Source organism: Hyposmocoma kahamanoa, unplaced genomic scaffold (genome assembly GCF_003589595.1).
Source record: "Hyposmocoma kahamanoa isolate Upper Pololo Valley unplaced genomic scaffold, ASM358959v1 63, whole genome shotgun sequence".
NCBI classification, from domain to species: Eukaryota; Metazoa; Arthropoda; class Insecta; order Lepidoptera; family Cosmopterigidae; genus Hyposmocoma; species Hyposmocoma kahamanoa.
The window spans coordinates 19,422,587-19,439,044 of record NW_020653851.1 but is presented as its reverse complement, the minus strand read 5'-3'; the positions used below and the strand labels follow the sequence as shown (position 1 = coordinate 19,439,044).

The 16,458-nt window shown below is 34.7% G+C and overlaps 1 protein-coding gene across 1 annotated transcript in view; it reads right to left on the bottom strand.

Annotated features, from left to right (window-relative positions):
* Positions 1-366: 366 nt before the first annotated feature.
* Positions 367-16,458, bottom strand: part of LOC113230029 (protein brown-like) — an 18,943-nt gene continuing 2,851 nt past the window's right edge. The window contains exons 4-12 of the mRNA XM_026463758.1: positions 16,258-16,435; positions 14,344-14,493; positions 13,255-13,487; positions 12,879-13,049; positions 12,237-12,342; positions 6,230-6,454; positions 2,795-2,930; positions 2,139-2,345; positions 367-636 (exon numbers count right to left, since the gene is read on the bottom strand). Coding sequence (XP_026319543.1) covers positions 455-636; positions 2,139-2,345; positions 2,795-2,930; positions 6,230-6,454; positions 12,237-12,342; positions 12,879-13,049; positions 13,255-13,487; positions 14,344-14,493; positions 16,258-16,435 — 1,588 coding nt within the window. The 3' untranslated portion in view covers positions 367-454. The remainder of the gene's footprint in view (positions 637-2,138; positions 2,346-2,794; positions 2,931-6,229; positions 6,455-12,236; positions 12,343-12,878; positions 13,050-13,254; positions 13,488-14,343; positions 14,494-16,257; positions 16,436-16,458) is intronic.

Here is a 16,458-nt window from a genome sequence, read left to right as displayed (position 1 = left end):
GTTATATAACTTTATTTTTTTTATTAGAAATAGCATAAGTTTATACGTGAGTTTTTAATCAACTTATTTCGCAATTTTTTTATATCCTAGATACATTTTGTGAAAGATACTGCGTCGACTAAATTCGTAAACCCAGTACCTCCAATAACGTGAACTTTTGAGGAACAAAAACAGAATTACTTATAATAATTCTATGATAATCTAAGATTATAATTAGTAAAAATGGTTTATTTTAAGTTTTAATTACCCGATATTACGCTTGTAGAGCAAAAAAAGGGATTTAGTTCAAAAACGGAGTTACAGGTTTTAAAATTTAGCCGACTTTTCATTAAGGTACTAAGTAAAATGGAATATTTACGATTGACGTTTGACTAGGTACCAATGACTGATACAAAAATTTTAAATGTTCCTTACTCTATTTATTTACCTAAATATTAAATAAAAATAAATCAAATTAATAAGCATATCCGATTTTTTCTTCTCTCTTTAGTCCGTAATAAGCAATAAGGCTCCAAAGTAAAGTCACAAACAGAAGTCCTAACGAATCTTGGAGGACATAGTTGTCGGAGTAGCCATTCTCAATTAACACTGATACGCCATCAGTTATGCACTTCGTAGTTGAGTTTGAGGGGCAATCTGTAAACATAGAACATAATTATGTAATCAATTAAATTATATAGTACCTAATCAAAGTTAAATTATCCACTGAATCGAAAAGAACTGGTTAATCCTAATCCGACAACTGACGTCTGACGTGTGTTTTCTATGAATTATTTAAACGATGGACCGGTACTAATGCCGACGGAGTAGCAAAGAAAAATGTTTTTCATCCCACTTGCTCGTAAATAGTACGATTGCATGGTGGCTAACTTGACTAAAATGCCGCAACTAAAACGCTCGGGTGTTTTACTCCCCATTACAGCCATGATAGGTAAGATTTTTTTTTAAATTTGTAACACGACATACTTCCTTAATTATTAATATAACAAATTAATGACGACCACGGGTTTAGATCGGTACATACATGTCATTATGGTCGATGACAATTTGTTATAAACCTACACATAGATGGGAATCCAGAGGCGTAAGTATAAATGTATTTATGTAAATCTTTATTCTGGTAAAATGTCACTAAAATATGAACTAAACGATCACGACAAACTTTCAACTGATTGGTTGAAATACAGCTACGATGTTCTGATACCGATACACAATGTCGTCAAGAAAAATATCCAATAGTAAAAAGAATGTCACTGCGTATTCTTAACCGAATATAAACCTTATTTCTGAACTGTTAAAGTGATTTTTTTAATTGCATTAAAATTAAATAGGTTAATAATACAATCGTCCACTTCCGTTAAACTCGAATAGTTTCGAAACTTGGATTACAAAATACTTCTGGACTTATATGTAATTGACTTATATAAGTAGATATTACGTTTGAAACTATAGGTACATGTCGTAAGTTAGTATTTTGAGAAGGATAAATGAGAAATAAACTCAACCTGCCTATAGACCATGAACAATAACTTTTGTTCTGTGACTTTTTACAAAATATAACAAAATTACCTAAAATAAATTTTTAAGTTTTTGATATATTTTGTATTCAAATATTCAAAATTCAAAATTCAAAGTAATCTTTATTTCATAGGTAAGCGTTATTACACTTGAAATCGTCACAATGGTTAAACTCTACCGCTCATTCGGAAGGCAGATTCCCCTGAGAGGAATAAGTAAGAAACTCTAGGGGTTGCTCTTTGTAAATAACATTTACTTAAATTTTTTTATTTGAAACATCAGAGATCGAGACTACCTCCTTGAGCTAAACGGGTTACTACCACGGATTTTTGTCATCCAAGTACGCAGAAGTTGTATAATAACCTTTAGTATAAAGTTTTTGTTTCACTATAGTTTTAAACCTCGTGAAAGGCAAATTTTGTATATCAACCGGAATCTTGTTATAGAAGCATACACATTGTATGATTGTAGCTAACACTTTTGGTAGTAAGGTAATAAGTTCGAACGTGCTAGCGTCTCCCCGACGACCCCCACCAGCTCCCACATTTTGCATCGAGTTGGCATTTACGTTAGCGCTTTCTTTTGTTACGGCACAAAAATAATAATTATCAATGTATTACCAATATGATCAATCTGCCTCCAATAAATATTGCTCAACGCGTCCATCCCGTAGTAGAAATGCGAAACATATTTCAAAGGGTAAAGCCAAAAAGGGAGAGAAGATATCCTCAAGAAGGCTCCGGACATGAGGAAGAGTGGGAGATCAGCGCTTGGCATGACGTCACTAATTACTCCTGACGATACAAAAAGAGCTCCCATACCAAGACCTGGAAGAATTTTTTATCTCTATAAATATGCATTTTTGCACACGGTGCAGTTTGAACTTGAAGCCATCTCAATAAGCAGACCAATTTTTAACACAATTTATTTCTCACTGGTGGCGCTGAAGGAAAAAAGTTGTTTAATTCCCATACAAAGATCTCCAACAAACACAGAGAAATTCGTATGATCTGCTGCCTTGCTCATTGACTCAGTTGGTACGAGCTGTGGCCCCGGTGTGACAACAGACGCTGGTTCATGACCAGTGAAATCGGAGGAATTTTTAGCAAGCGTTACTTGACGTCAAATCAATAACACATCCGAAAAGCATCGCTTTGCTAAGGTCACGTCATTAAACGTTAAGAAAACTGAAGAGAAAAATATCGTATATGTTCATTGATTCCATAATATTACCTTAGAGATCTGAAATACATCATAAAGTGACTAAGTTTCTTACCATAACCAGAGGCAGCAATAGCAGCAACTATTAAGGCAACTACAAATTCCATCGCTGTGATAATGTGATTGGGCAACTCCACCGCTATCGTCGCTATGGCCACGAAAGTCACCGGCCATATTACGCATCGCGGTATCTACAACAATTAAACAAATTATTTTGGGAACGGGAAACATTCTAATTAAAATTAATCTTACTGGAAAATGTGTCCGGTATTCTGTTATAGGGCTGTGACTGACGTAAAAAATTGTATTCGCATAATCTATAGTATATAAACGGCCATATACTCGTACTTCCTTGTATAATTATATTTAACGGAAACAATAAATTTTGTTAGGAAAAATTTTAATAATTTTGAATTTGTTAAAAGTGACCGCCGAAATACAAACTTATGGTGCTAGATAGTCGTGTAGTTTAAAGTATCGTGGCTTGTACATTTTTAAATGAAATTTTATTTGAACAACACTATTAATTGTTGTTTGCGACTTTTTTGACTTTACAACGACTGACTGTCGAGACAGTAGTCAGACTTGTATAAAACGTCAGGATAAAAATATGACGACAAATAATCGCAGCTACTATTGTCATCTCGTTTTATTTATCGTTGTTAAATAAAACTGTGTAAGCGAGTGTATGCAAGCTACAATAAAAATTAATAATTTTCCGATCGACCGATAAGTAACCGACTTTAAACTTTGTTTATATGTTACAAATTGAAACTAAAAAGTTAACAATTTTACGGGAAAGTGTTTACACATAATAAAAACACAGTAGAATTACGAACCTCCTTTTTTTGAACTCGGCTAAAAATCAATAGTACATGAATCAAATTACGTATATATGAAATTTTGTTACTCCTATATAAGCATAAAAAGTTTTCGACGTATTTCGTTCGTAGAATCTTTAAACCTTTCTTCTGGTAAGTTTTTATTAAATTTGGCAGATGTCGCCTTATTGTGCGTGCGAATTACAACTAATTTCAAGCTAATAATAGTTATTTGTTATGCAAAGCTGTAAAGTTGTTGTTTGACGCGAGTGCTTGTATCGAAAGCTGAGCAAGCGAAGTGGTTCAAAAATAGAATCTTGAGCGTAGCGAGGGTTTCAAGACACGAGACGCAAAATAACTTTGTTGCCGACCGAAACACACAAGTTTTCACCTCACTATAGCAAGAAAAATCGTAGATGAAAGAAAAACAGTATAACATATCAGTTTCAGTAGCTATCGCCTCCAATGATGTAGGTAGTGATTGCATTAGTCGTAATACGATCATTCCTCTTCTCGATCTCCTCATTCCCGTCATTACCAAAATCCTTAATAAATCTGTCTCTACCTGTGTATTTCCCTCTGCCTGGAAAGACGCTTATGTCATCCCGCTACCAAAAAAAAACAATTCCAGCATCCCTACAGACTACCGTCGGATTTCAATCCTTCCTTTCCTGTCAAAAGTCCTAGAAAAGCTTGTTCACCATCAGTTGACTAATTTCCTAAACAGGAACAACCTTTTCAATCCTCTCCAGTCCGGTTTCCGCATTGGTACGACTACTGCACTCACGAAAATCACTGATGACATCCGTTTGGGTATGGAAAATCAATAATTGACTGTGCTGACACTCCTTGACTTTAGTAATGCCTTCAATGGAGTTGACTTTGACTTATTATTGGAAGTATTGCGTTCTCTTAACATATCTCCAGCAGTTATTGATTGGTTTCGAAGCTACTTCTATGGACGTCGGCAGTGTGTAGGTAATGAGAATTCTCTCTCTACGTGGTGCGAAATCTCTCCCGGAATTCCGCAGGGTGGTGTCCTTTCTTCTCTCTTATTTTCTTTGTTTATTAATTCTATTACACACTTTCTCACTGCTTCCTATCTTCTATATGCTGATGACCTCCAAATTTACACCCAGTCGTCTCTTCAAGACTTACCAAGTGCTATTTATGCTACCAATGTGGACCTCGAGTCCATCCGTCAATGGAGTCACTCCTTTGGCCTAAAAGTTAACCCGTCCAAAACACAATCCATTATTATAGGTAGCACTTGGTTCACTTCTCGTATAGACCTAAACTCCTTACCCCATGTGGTTTTTGATGGTGTCCGAATTCCTTTTGTGGACACAGTTAGGAATTTGGGGTTAATTTCAGATAAATGTCTGACTTGGAAGCCGCACGTTGCTGAGGTTAGAAGGAAGGCGTTTGCTGCGCATTTTTCCTTGAGAAGGCTAAAAACTTTTTGCCCACTAAAACTAAAATTACTTTGGCCCAGAGCATTCTCCATCCGATACTGGACTACGCCGATGTTTGCTACCCGGATTTGTCAGTCAATCTGCTCAATAAATTGGAACGGCTCCAAAATATGTGTGTGAGGTTCATTTTTGGACTTCGTAAATTTGACCACGTCTCCCAGTTTCGTGCACAACTTAAATAGCTACCGATCCCCCAGGGTAGAGATCTTCATATTCTTTCCCTTCTTTACTCAATTCTATTCTGTCCCTTTATGCCTTTTTATCTTAAAGATCGCTTTACTTTCCACTCTTCTATACTCTACCGTCCCCTTCGCTTCTCTGATACTCTCTTAATAAACATATCCTCATCGTATCATCATATCATAGCCCTCCCATACCTCTAATTTTTATTCCAACTCTTTTACCGTTTCTGCGATCAGACTGTGGAATTCTCTCCCTGAATCGATTCAAGGTTCCCCTTCTCTTGATTCCTTCAAACGACGTGTCAAGGATCACTTCCTCAACTCCTAAGTTTTGTCTTTTTCTCCACTCTCCTTTCATTTATTTTCTATACTTATTATTTCATTTTTCTTTTTCCTTTTAAAGTATAAGCATTTAATATTATTGTATTGTTATGTATTAATAATATTTGTATGGATATTTCTATCTACGTATATGAGTTTATTAATAATTATTGTGTAGTGTACTATAATATTCTATGGTTGCACCCCATTTGCAAATCCCAAATTTCTATCTTAAGGTTGCCTGAAAGAAATTGTTACACAGCAATAAGGCCGCCTGTTGCACATTATCTTACTATCTTTATACCTAAGTTACTTTATTGTATTTTAACTGTAATTTTATGTGTAATAAAGAATATATCATTCATATTTCATTCATTCATTTTAATATAAAAATTGATATCGTTGTCAATTTAATGTCAACAACAATAAGAATAAAATATACCAACGAATTTATATTACATAAATAATGTACGACAAATCGCGTAGTCGAACGTGTTATTATTATTATTTCGAAAGAAAACCACCACAGGTGCACCACAGTTTTCCACGCTAGCGTGCAAAAAACGCTTTTGCGGACAGATTTTTAAAGAGACAGAAAGCCTTTCCGAGCTAGTGAGGTGAAAAACGTTATCTACAAGACAGGTAAGTTATAAGACAGTCAGTAAGCTAAAGGTGTTATACATTTACTCACCATACCCAAGAACCGAGCAACAAAATACGCTGAAGTTCGATAAATGCCAACCTCCCTCCGAAACAGCGTGAGATCACTCTCAAAAATATACAAGGCATTATAGGAGAGATTGAAGCAAACTTCGCTACAAATGAGCCAGATGAGACCTCTAAGGTCTTGGATCCCACGTTGAGTTGTCCCTGTTATTCCTACGTAACATGTTCCTATTATTATTGACGAGATTGCCTGGATAAGAAAAGAAAAATTTCACCAAAGTCTGTAACATGCTCAAGAAACTTATTTTTTTAAGACAATATATCGCTGCCTTCAAATTAGATGCTTGTATAAGCGCTGCAGTGGCGTCACTATAGCGCTGCAGCCGTGCCATTACAAATTTTCATACCCTATTTAATTAATAAATATTTAATTAATATTTAAACCAGAAAACCACCGTGAGACTTAGACATATTACTAAAAATAACGGATAACTCACGTATTTAAGTCGAATTTTTGCTCGACATATTTCGAACCAATTCGTGGTCCTTAATCATGAGATTCCGCGGCGATGACTCGAAGGCAACCTTCGACTTAAATACGTGAGTTATCCGTTATTTCATTAATAATTATTAATATTATTATTTAGAAGCGCAGCTGCAGCGTCACAATTGCTCCACGATTTACTTGATATTGTATGAAAATTAGTAGAGGCGCGACTGCCGCGATTTTACAAACATCTAATTTGAAAGCGCCCGTTATTGAATAAAGCAGTATTGCAGAATACTACAATTTTGAACTAAGCATACGGCGATGAGCAGAGCAAGCGAAACTTTATCGTTTTTTTTTATACTTACGTGGTATAAACGTGATCTAATGTTAAATGGAAAAGGAAACCCAAACGTGAAGGAACCTAGTGCAATGTTGACACTACCACCGTCTTACCCACTTCCACTTCTCGGGTTTCTCTCAGAGAAGTTTAAGGAGACTGATATCATCACTGTGGCATCACAGTACATTTACTCAAATATTTTATATGCTCGTAAAAATATACATAATCTGAATAAGAAAGAAGATATCCATAATATTAACCTTAGAGCTAAGTCCAAACTCATAGTACCATGATTTCATTCAACCAAGGTAAACGACTCTTTTATGGGGAACTGTATACGTTTTTACAATAAGATTCCGGAGCATATATTAAGATTATCATTTCCTAAGTATAAAAACTACATTAAAAATATTTTGATTGAAAAGTAATATTACAAAATTTAAGACTACGTCGTCGTTACATAAAGATGTACTTATAGAAAGACGACATGGCTCTATTCCACACAAATTTGATTCAAAGTGTATATTCCATAGCATTTAAGTTTATTTGATAAGAGCAATCCCTCTTGCTCGTTCTTCTAGGAAGTCAGCGTAGTCAGGGCTGGGCAGTATTTGAATTACTTGTAATTGAAATACGTATTTAAAATACAAATACGTATTTTGTATTTGTATTTCAATTACTTCCTAAAATATATTTTGTAATTGGTATTTCTAATACCTGGCCGTAATGTATTTTGTAATTTGTATTTCAAATACTTTCGTTGTAAAATACATTTCAACATAATACTTTTTTTTTCAATGTACAGCCGTGCATAGATTTATATGATATTGAACTCAATGGTGACGTGTGTGTGTGTATGTGTGTGTGTGTAGGCCTTAGAGGATGGAAAATATAGGCAACACTGCATGGTTATAACTTGACTATGGAAACCAAAGGACATGTTATATTGACATATCTATATCAGACGTTATATGTATATGATGCATTTAGACGTTGAAAACATAAACAAAGACAATAAATCTTTGTTTAACTACTGCGTGCCGTCGTAAGCCAAACGAGATAGCATTACATTGATTTATGTCAAACACGGGAATCGGAGATACGTAACGTCATCTTAAATGCTAATTGTCCTCATTTTGCCATTTTTGTAGTACCCTTTGATAACCGTTTCCGGTTGTCAAATTTGCTGTCTATTAAGCATACAATAACCCAAATATCTCCATGTAATTCGACTCATTTAAGTAGTTTATTTATAAATCTTGCCGAATTTGGCTTTGGTTACTACAGATTGCCTGTTTGTTAATATATTTTGATGATTATTGATAACGATTATTTTGAGATAGTGTTGTTCTTGTAAGCATACATATTATCGATATTCTGTTATTAAAAGAATTGACTACGAGGATTTTATTATTTCATTATTGTTATTATTTTTGAAGGTTACCTACAAATCAAAAAAGAAAGCAATAATGGTTGGAAATTATAGGACTGCCGAATATAAACATAGGATCAAGTACCATTTTCGTTTGTCCGCCTCATTTTGAATAGGCAAATTTTAATAGAACTTTGTATGTACCTATAGTTACATGCATGTAATATATTACATAATAATGCAATTCCATCGTTACATTTATAGTTAAATAACTTTATATTTAATTTTGATTAAAAAGACTCATTAGTAGGCACTCTCAGTTCCTTAAACCGAAATTGACAGCGGCCAACATGTAAACACCTCGAGATTAAATTATTAGACTCATGTTTGTTTAAAACGAAGTAAGTGCTTCAATGAAAATATTTTTATGACATAGGTAAATAAATTATTTGACAGGAAATAAGATGAAAAATTTCATCTTCATTTTAACCATTCTTGGCAAATTTAATTTGTAACATTGTGACATGACGTGAGTGACATTTTTGTTGTCGTCGTACTTTAAAATATGGTTGTTTAATATGCGAAACATGTTAGTACTGGCACTGTCTCTTGTCACATCTTCTGTTATACCATGCTTTAAGCAAATAACGTATTATTAATATTATGTGTGATTTTATGATTATCGATAATATTACTTTACTACTATTATAGAAGTAATTTTATTTATTTCAAAAATTACTTCTTGCTTTGATTATAATCAAAGCAAGAATGTAATTATTACAAACAGAAAAATCAGTTTCAACATTCAAGCCATACATTTGCATGTCTATATTGACTTAGCCATGATTATGGTACAACACTAATGTCCACTTGCACTAAACTTAAGTATGTCTTAAACCAATGCTTAAATTGATAAGACACTCTTAACACAATGTATTAAGAGTGTCTTTTGCATTGCAATTATTGGTTTAAGACGTAACTAGGTTTAGTGCAAGTGGACATCAATCCGCTATTTGTGTGGAACAATTTTGGTTTAGGTAGGTACGTTTATTCCGTAGATAGGGCAACTCCTTTCCATTATTTTTTTTCCATCCTCTAAGGGTTATAACCTCTAAGGTTAGAGTAGTTTTTCAACCCGGACTCTAGCAGAATTGTCCTTAGTGGAACAGAAGCCAAAAAAAAAGAGTAGTATAAGGGTTATAACGACATTGTGAATTTGTGAATTTAGTGAACCATCTTTCTAATTTGTGTTTGAACGGCATTTACATACATTTAATAATAATTGTACGTACTACGTGCCCTGTAGTATGGCTGTATTGATTGGTTTAACAGTTTTTTTCTAATAAACAAAACTTCTTTTTAAAGATATGTATGTATGTATTGTAAGAGGAAAAAATTTTGAAGGAAATTATTGGTTTCCACATGTTGCGACAGGCTTAGAATAATAACGCATAGAATGATAGTTTCATATCAAACGAACTGTCACAAGTGAGGCAAAAACCAAATTCATGTAGGCGTAAGCAACTTGTAACTACGCTCGTCGGCACGCACACAAATATACAAATAATGATGCCATGGAATAACATTTCCCTCAAAAGTGGGGAAATTGTATCTTGCTTAACTCATCATTAAGTTAAAGGTGCCTACAGATTTGCCCGACATTGTCGATCAGGTGCCTACAGATGTGCTCGGTTTTGTCGATGAAAAACGAATATAGCACTTATTTGTAAATCCAAGTTGGCGGACACGATTTTTCAAAATATGCTATATGGGTATCCTTTTCGAGGTATTTGGGGATGCTCATTACGAATATGGCACTCATTTCTAAATCCAAGATGGCGGACACGAGTTTTGAAATAAATGCAATATGGGTATCATTTTCGAGGTACTTGGGGATGCTCATGACGAATATGGCACTCATTTCTACATCCAAGATGGCGGGCACGATTTTTCAAATAAATGCAATATGGGTATCATTTTCGAGGTACTTGGGGGTGCTCATTACGAATGTGGCACTCATTTCTAAATCCAAGATGGCGGGCACGATTTTTTCAAAAAAATGCTATGTGGGTATCATTTTCGAGGTATTTGGGGGTGCTCATTACGAATATTGCTTTTGTTTGAACTGTCGTGTTTGCCATCTTGGATTTAGAAATGAGTGCCATATTTGTATTGAACATTCCCAAACATCTCGAAAACGATACCCAACTTGCCATTATTCGAAAAATCGCGCCCGCATCTTGGATTTAGAAATAAGTGCCATATTCGAAACCTAAAACCGAAAATGCCATAAGCAAACATTAAAGAAAATAACTGTTAAAATAGATTAAAAAATCGCTTAAGAATGCTCCCCTTTTAAGAAAATAAAATATTTTAATATAAAATATTTCGCTTGAGTTACGAAAAGAAAGACATATAATAAGCTATCAAAGTTGTACTGGTGGTGCCAACACTATAGTAGAAACAAATATATAAGTACTGTAAATTTGTTGCAATATGTGCTCCAATTCAAATAAAATTAAAATAAATAATTATTCAATAAAGCATGAACGCAGAGCCGTTAAAAGTATTATAAAATAATTAAGTGTCCCAATCACTTACAGGAGTTAACGAAAACATTTAATGTTTATTAAAGTAAATATTAGTTCAAGATGCGCAAATAAATCTAAATTACAGGCACCACTAAAATTTACGTAATATAATTATTTTGATACAGAATAGCAAAATGGGGAGAAAAAAAATTTGTTACTTTGCAACACTGTCGTATCTTGTTGCCGCGAAATTATTTTTCTGTTTTAGTGAATATTTACATAAAAATATGAGTTGAAACGCATTACTTACTTGTGGAATGCGATGTTAGTGTCTATTTTGTTTGTCTGTTGTATTTTTACACCCATTTACCGCACATTTCGTCATTTTTAGCAAAAAATTTTGGAGCTGTTCGCGGTGCAATATGACCTTGAGCACTAACAGCCCGCGCGCTCCTGGGACGCGTTTGGAACCCTCTAACTTGCCTCACTTAGCGTGTGCGGGCTAGGTTTCTATGCGTTATTATTCTAAGGCGACAGGTATATTAATAATGTATTTTGTAATTTGTATTTGTAATTTGTATTTTGTATTTTAAATACACCCCATGAAAGTATTTTGTATTTCAAATACACCTCAAGAAAGCATTTGGTATTTCGTATTTTAAATACATATAAGGAAGTATTTTGTAATTAGTATTTCAATTAAAACGTAGCATGTATTTTGCCCAGCCCTGAGCGTAGTGAACAAGTAGTAGATCAAATGTGACGTTTTCAAGTAACTTTATTTTACCTACGGAATAAATGATTCTTTGCCTTGGACTTTGACCACTCTTCACGCCTCGTTTGAAGTGTTTCGTGAATAAATCACCAATTTACATACAGAATAAATAAAATAAATAATCAATAACTGCTTCTGTGGGCGAACGGTTGGTCTGCCACGCAGAGGTCTCGGGTTCGTTTCCCGGGCCGGGAAGAAATATTTCTACGGGCCTACATTTATGTCTCTCGAGAGTTTATGTGTAATTTGTGGTTGTCTACGTGTGTGTCCAGTGTACGGGGTTATGAGCACACAGCGTCATTATTATTTATTATATACGTTGTTACTAATCTTCTTACATAAACATACAAATTTATTTGACGTAAATATAAAGATGGGCGGATGCTTAGTTCAAAATCGTATATCGTATTCTGCAATGCCGCGTCATTGCATAAAGTGTGATATGCTTCCTGCAATAGAAGAAAAGAAAAAGAAAATACAGTTTGTATTCTGTAGATATGCCATAAATATAAATTAATACATACCACACAAACAATTAGTTGAACAATATGACTCCTAATATCTCTCGATGTTACCAACGATGATCTCCAGAGTAAGAGGTACACTTGGACAAACCAATTTCTCTGGGTACTAAAAATAACAAAATCATTAAAATTCAATCTACTGTTAAACGTAAGCCCTTAAGCAAGCCACTCTCGCGGTCCTGTGCCACCCGCATCCAGGCGCTGCCGGTCATCTTTCTCAGGTCGTTCCGTCCATCTTGCCGCAGCCCGTCCTATACTACTTTTGTCTTCATGTAGTAAGCAATCACCAGCATTAAAATGCTACGCATTTGACCTTCTTCACACTTGATGAAAAGTGACGATAACATCAAAGATGAGAGAGAAGAAGAGAGCATGCTCACCTATATAATGCCTACTCACTCTCGCCTTAAAAAGGCCCAAGTTATACAGTTATTAGTAGTCACGAATACGAGTATTCGGTTGTTTTAGTTTAAAAGTCATTTCAGTGGCATTATTCATTTCAATATTCATAATATACTCGAATGACCGTCACCTTTGTCGATGTATTATCTGACGCACACAATAAAGATAAAAATCTTGTAGATTATTATACAATACTTCAACGTCATCAAAGTCATTTCATAAAAATATCTGTCTACTTACATGTTACTTTCTGCTTGCACATTAATCGCTTCGGAGATAGTTTCATCGTCGATGGACTGGTCTCGAATTTTAGAAACCTTATACGCTTGAATTTGCATAGTAGGATTAGACATTATGGTTTTTATGTAAAATTCTGCTGGATTGTAACTTTTCGGGCAGTGGAGATTCAAGCTATAAAAAACGCAAAAATGTTAAATAATATTTAAAACCAAAAAATTTAAAAAAAATGGCAATTTCGATAACGGGATGTACATAAACTTAGATAATACTAGAAAAAAAAAGTAAAAAGACTGCTTCGATGGAGAATCGACACATTTCTGATCTCATCGATCCTATTTATATTATATATTATTATATATATTATTATATTTATAACCTTTTAAACAACTCCGAACATTCTTTCTGACTTCCATGAAATAACAATCTTCCTTCAGCCATAAGCATTATGGAACAGAATTCATTAAATAGATCCGACGAAGGTTGATGTATAGAACAAATGACGATCTTTCCAGATATTTTCTTTAAGACTTGTATTACTAGAGAAGCATTGTAACTGTCTAGTCCTGTCGTTGGCTCATCGCAGATAAGGATTTGTGGACTTGATAGCAGCTGAAAATGGTCCATTTCTAAAATTAAATTATATTTTCTCATATAAAAAAATAAGTGTGCATTTGCCCTGATGGAAAGTGACCACGGGACTCGCACACCTAAATAATGACTATTCACTATCGCCTTGAAAAGGCCCAAGTAACAAGTCTTTTGATATTTTTTATTTTAATAAATTCACGGATGTCACAAACTCCAGTTTGTTGGAAGTAGTTGTCGATCGGAATCCACATGGCATTTTTTATGAATTAGATTCCATAGAATACCATGAAAGTATTTGTTTTGGCAAAATGTAACCCATTATATAAAATTAACGCTTTTTTATCACACTTGCTCGTAAATAGTAGCATAAATAGCATAACGCGCAGCCAAATCAGGCGGTATTGTTTTCATACTGCCTTAGAGTGGCAAGAAAATTACCGCTAGGAGCGCGGACAAACTGCCATGTTTGTGTCATGACCCCAAAAAGCAATGGGCTATCTGATGTTATTTATTAAAACTAAAAGAAATACAAGCTTCTTTTTATTTACCATGGCACCCCTTTAATTTTTTGTTTTCGTTTCATTCATACACATGTTCAAAATAAAAAGTTGCTTGCTTGCATACTTAAAAAAATTATCTTTATCACAAGATTTTTCTGAAATAGTTGAGATATTGTAAACAGAGTATAATTAACTACAACATTTTTAAGCATAATTTTCCTTTTTCTAACTTTCTGTCAAGTGTGATAAAAAAACATTGTATGATTGTATGCCTCAACGGCAGAACACCAATTAAAAACGTTCTGGCTATTAATCATCGGGTTTGTGACACAATTTACCATAAAGACTGCAAATATGTACTCGTTAAATTTACTTACCGACCCAGCCAAAGATAGTAACCGTTTCTCACCTCCAGACAAACCGGCAATGGTTGTGTTCACTAAAGTATTTAATTTTAAATCTTTAATTAGTGAGTTTAGTATTACATTGTTTAGTGCTTTCATGCTGCTACCCACTTTCATTTCTGTCTGAAACATATTATTATTATTACTTAAATTTCTATATTATAATTACTTCATATTAGGCTTGTGTGTTCCTGGAAAGTACGTAGGGCATCTTCGCTAGCCATTGCGCGCGGTGCCGTGTGAGAGGACTAATCTCTTGACGGAATGTCCGCTGACGCGCACATTGCGCACCCTAAGAGCGATGTTACACGGGCGCTGCCGGATGCGTCTCGTCGTCGTAACACCATGATTTCAACGCATCAAGGGCTACACGAGCAATGCGTTGTGGCGACATAACGCCGTTTAAGGTGGATTCACAATGCACAAATTCTGGCAATATATTGCCGCAATTTATAGCGTTGCGCGATATGATGTGCGATGTCTTCAGTTGACCAATCTGCGCAATATCTCATAGCTCCGACATTTTAACGCGCAATTTAAGAGCAGACGAACTGTCGTATGTAATGCTTCATTTCATTATAAAACGAAGCATTTCCCACAGAAAAGTGAATATGATCAAATTGTTGGTTTGGCCCGAATACTTAGGACCCAACGACGTATGGCAGGATAATTTTTTTCGTTATTATTTGAAGTGTTTTTTGTGGATGGAATTTTAAATTTCTTAAGTGGATTTAGCGAAATCTGAAATCATTCTAGCTGCTTAATAGTAACAAATAAATTGACGGTGAGTGCTTTGTATTGTAAAAAATAGTATTTTTATGATTTTAAGATAGTTATTTGTCTGACTGTAAACGATGGTGCATGTTTATAACTAACGTCTTTCCTCTTTTTAATAAATACAATGCCAAAAATTAGATATATTCACTAATAAGAAACAAAAACTTCGTATTACTAACCTATAAACACACTAATAAAACTCACAAACGTCAAAAATACGAAGTCTCTCAACAACTATTGTGCATTCGTGATCAACGCAATGCGTTAAATTGCCGCAATTCTATTCTGAATCATTTCAGGAGTTGCAACTTCGACACAACGCATTGTGTGGTATCGCTCTAAACGAAATATCGGATAGGATCGATCTGTTTCATTGTTCTTTGAATGAATTCACTTTGTGAATAGCGCCGTACATCTAATGTTACATTTAATAATTTTGCTAGTCTATGGCATTGGGTTGATGACGTATATTAGTAGATTAAGTATTGAAAAAAAAATCAGTTATTCTCGCTAACGGTGAAGAAAAACGTAGTGGTGAAACGTGAAAGTCAGATGTTAACCCTTGGAAAACGCGTGAAGTCATTAATCCTCAGTACGCCAGCGTTGCCAACTATGATCAAAACACACTCCTTAACGAACTGCGTGCCCAGGATTGAGACTTATAAAAGGCTGACGGTAAGAATGACGCATCTTCATTGTATCTATCACTTAGATCATTCAACCATTGGGTTGAGAAGAAGAACATAGTGGTGAAACCTGAACGTCAAAGGTTAACAACACCTTTTTTTTTTTTTTTTTTTTACACCTGGAAAACGTGTGAAATTATCAATCTCCATTAGGCTAGCGTAGCCACCTATGACTTAAACACACTCCTTAACGAACCGCGTGCCCAGGATTGAGACTTACAAAAGGTTAACGATAAGGATGACGCATCTTTATTGTATATACCACTTAGATCATTCAACCCAATGCTCTAAGATCTACTATCTTTAAACAAATCCATGTTACAGAAGTTTAAAGCCTCATAAATTCTATTGTGTTATTTCACGACCTAGTTTATAAAGTTTATCAAAATGTTAATATTGTAACTGCTATTGTGTAGGTACTAACCATGAAAACCAAATGTTCCATAACAGTCAATTTGCTTATAAACGCTTCTGCTTGAGGAACCATTTCGGCAATCCCTTTTATTTCTTTGATATTTCTGCCTCTTAATGTAACAACCCCTGTGGACGGTAATGCGCATTTCCCGGCTAACGCTGTAAGAAAGGTCGTCTTGCCAGCACCGCTGAAAATTATAGACGACATAAA